Source organism: Galeopterus variegatus, unplaced genomic scaffold (genome assembly GCF_000696425.1).
Source record: "Galeopterus variegatus unplaced genomic scaffold, G_variegatus-3.0.2 Scaffold11696, whole genome shotgun sequence".
Taxonomy (NCBI): Eukaryota; Metazoa; Chordata; class Mammalia; order Dermoptera; family Cynocephalidae; genus Galeopterus; species Galeopterus variegatus.
The window spans coordinates 14,522-15,931 of record NW_007737807.1 but is presented as its reverse complement, the minus strand read 5'-3'; the positions used below and the strand labels follow the sequence as shown (position 1 = coordinate 15,931).

The following is a 1,410-nucleotide window of genomic DNA, read 5'->3' as shown; positions in this document are numbered from 1 at the left end:
GGTTAAATGAATATTGTTTACATATTCTTGTCCCTTCTCTTCTAACAGATATTTACACCCTGGATACCACTTAGCATGTTGTTCCCAGGGGTCTTCTCTGGGCTTCCAATCAGTTAGCCCTCCTCCACAGTGAAAGCACTTGACTTTATCCCCTTCACTTAAAGCATAAAATCCAGCTTTTGCAAGCTGCTCCTTGTTAACTGAGTACTTCCATGTCCCAAAAGTAACGATCCGTGCTTCATAATCTGCCATGGCTGGATTTCTTGGAAGATTTGTTGAATTCGGGAAATTTCTATCAGAACTCACCATATCAAATTCACTTCGAATATTTATGTTCTGGCCCAAAACAAAGGAGCAATTAGGAAAGTGTTGCCTGTGTTCTGACCAGACACGATCACAGGCTTCCCAGTTTTTCAGTTTTCCATCGCAACAAAAGCACTGCACTGGATCATCAGTACCTGTGTAGGAGAGCCCAGCACTAGCTAACTCCCTCGGGGTTAGGTGGGCATCGTCTGGCCAGTTCTGAAACGATGTCAGTCTAGCTGCTCCACTGCACATGGCAGGATTCCTCGGGTATATGGTGTCTGCTGTATCTACAACCTGTCCAGTTCTCAAAAGATAGTCTCCATGAATCCCAGATGGCCTGTCGAAAGCAAAACGACTTCTGTTTCCCAGATAGTTTTCAACTTTGTTCTGACCATTTTGGACATCAGGATTTGTAGGTTGTGTGGCACTATTTTCAAAATAAAAGCTGTGGATAAATCTACAGTTTGGGGATACTTTCCTGTGTCTTCCAAGTGCTGAGTCTCCATACTGCCACCTGTCGACTGTGGCATGACAACTAAAGCACCGCACAGTGTCGCCTTCACCAGTATAGAGAAAACCCGCTCCTGCCAGCGCTGATGCTGAAACAGGGCCACGTCGCGGAAAGTTAGCAAACGTTTTTAATCTATCGAACTCTTCTACAAATTCCTCATCCTTATTGATGTCTGTAGGTACACAAGGTTTAGATCCTTCAAAACTGTTAAAAGTCATCTTCTCTTGAAAATAGGATTTTCCACCTTTTTGCCCTGGATGAGCGGCCCCAACGGTCCACGGCGATCAGCTCGTCCCCAGGGAGGGTCCCGGGGGAGGGGCGGCTCGAGCCCCGTCTGGAAATGCCAGCTCCGCTCTGCAGCGGGGCCCCTGGCCAGCGGCGGGAAACAGAAGCCCAAGACCCTTGGCCTCCCTCACTCGCTTCCACCAGCCGGCCCATCCCCGGAGGAGCCTTGAGTCGGGAAACCCGAAGTGTGTCCACGTCAGGACCTCAAAGGGACACCGGCGTGGTCCATCAGTGTCCCCGCCTGGCCGCGACTCGGGCTCAGGCAGTCTCCTTCCCGCACCCGCCCGCGAGGTCAGCCTCCCGCCCTG

At 50.4% G+C, this 1,410-nt stretch overlaps 1 protein-coding gene across 1 annotated transcript in view; it reads right to left on the bottom strand.

Moving 5' to 3' along the window:
* Positions 1 to 1,035, bottom strand: part of LOC103610749 (E3 ubiquitin-protein ligase XIAP-like) — a 2,217-nt gene extending 1,182 nt beyond the window's left edge. Inside the window, exon 1 of the mRNA XM_008594850.1 lies at positions 2 to 1,035. Within this exon, the coding sequence (XP_008593072.1) occupies positions 2 to 1,035 (1,034 nt within the window). The remainder of the gene's footprint in view (position 1) is intronic.
* Between the last annotated feature and the right edge of the window lie 375 nt (positions 1,036 to 1,410).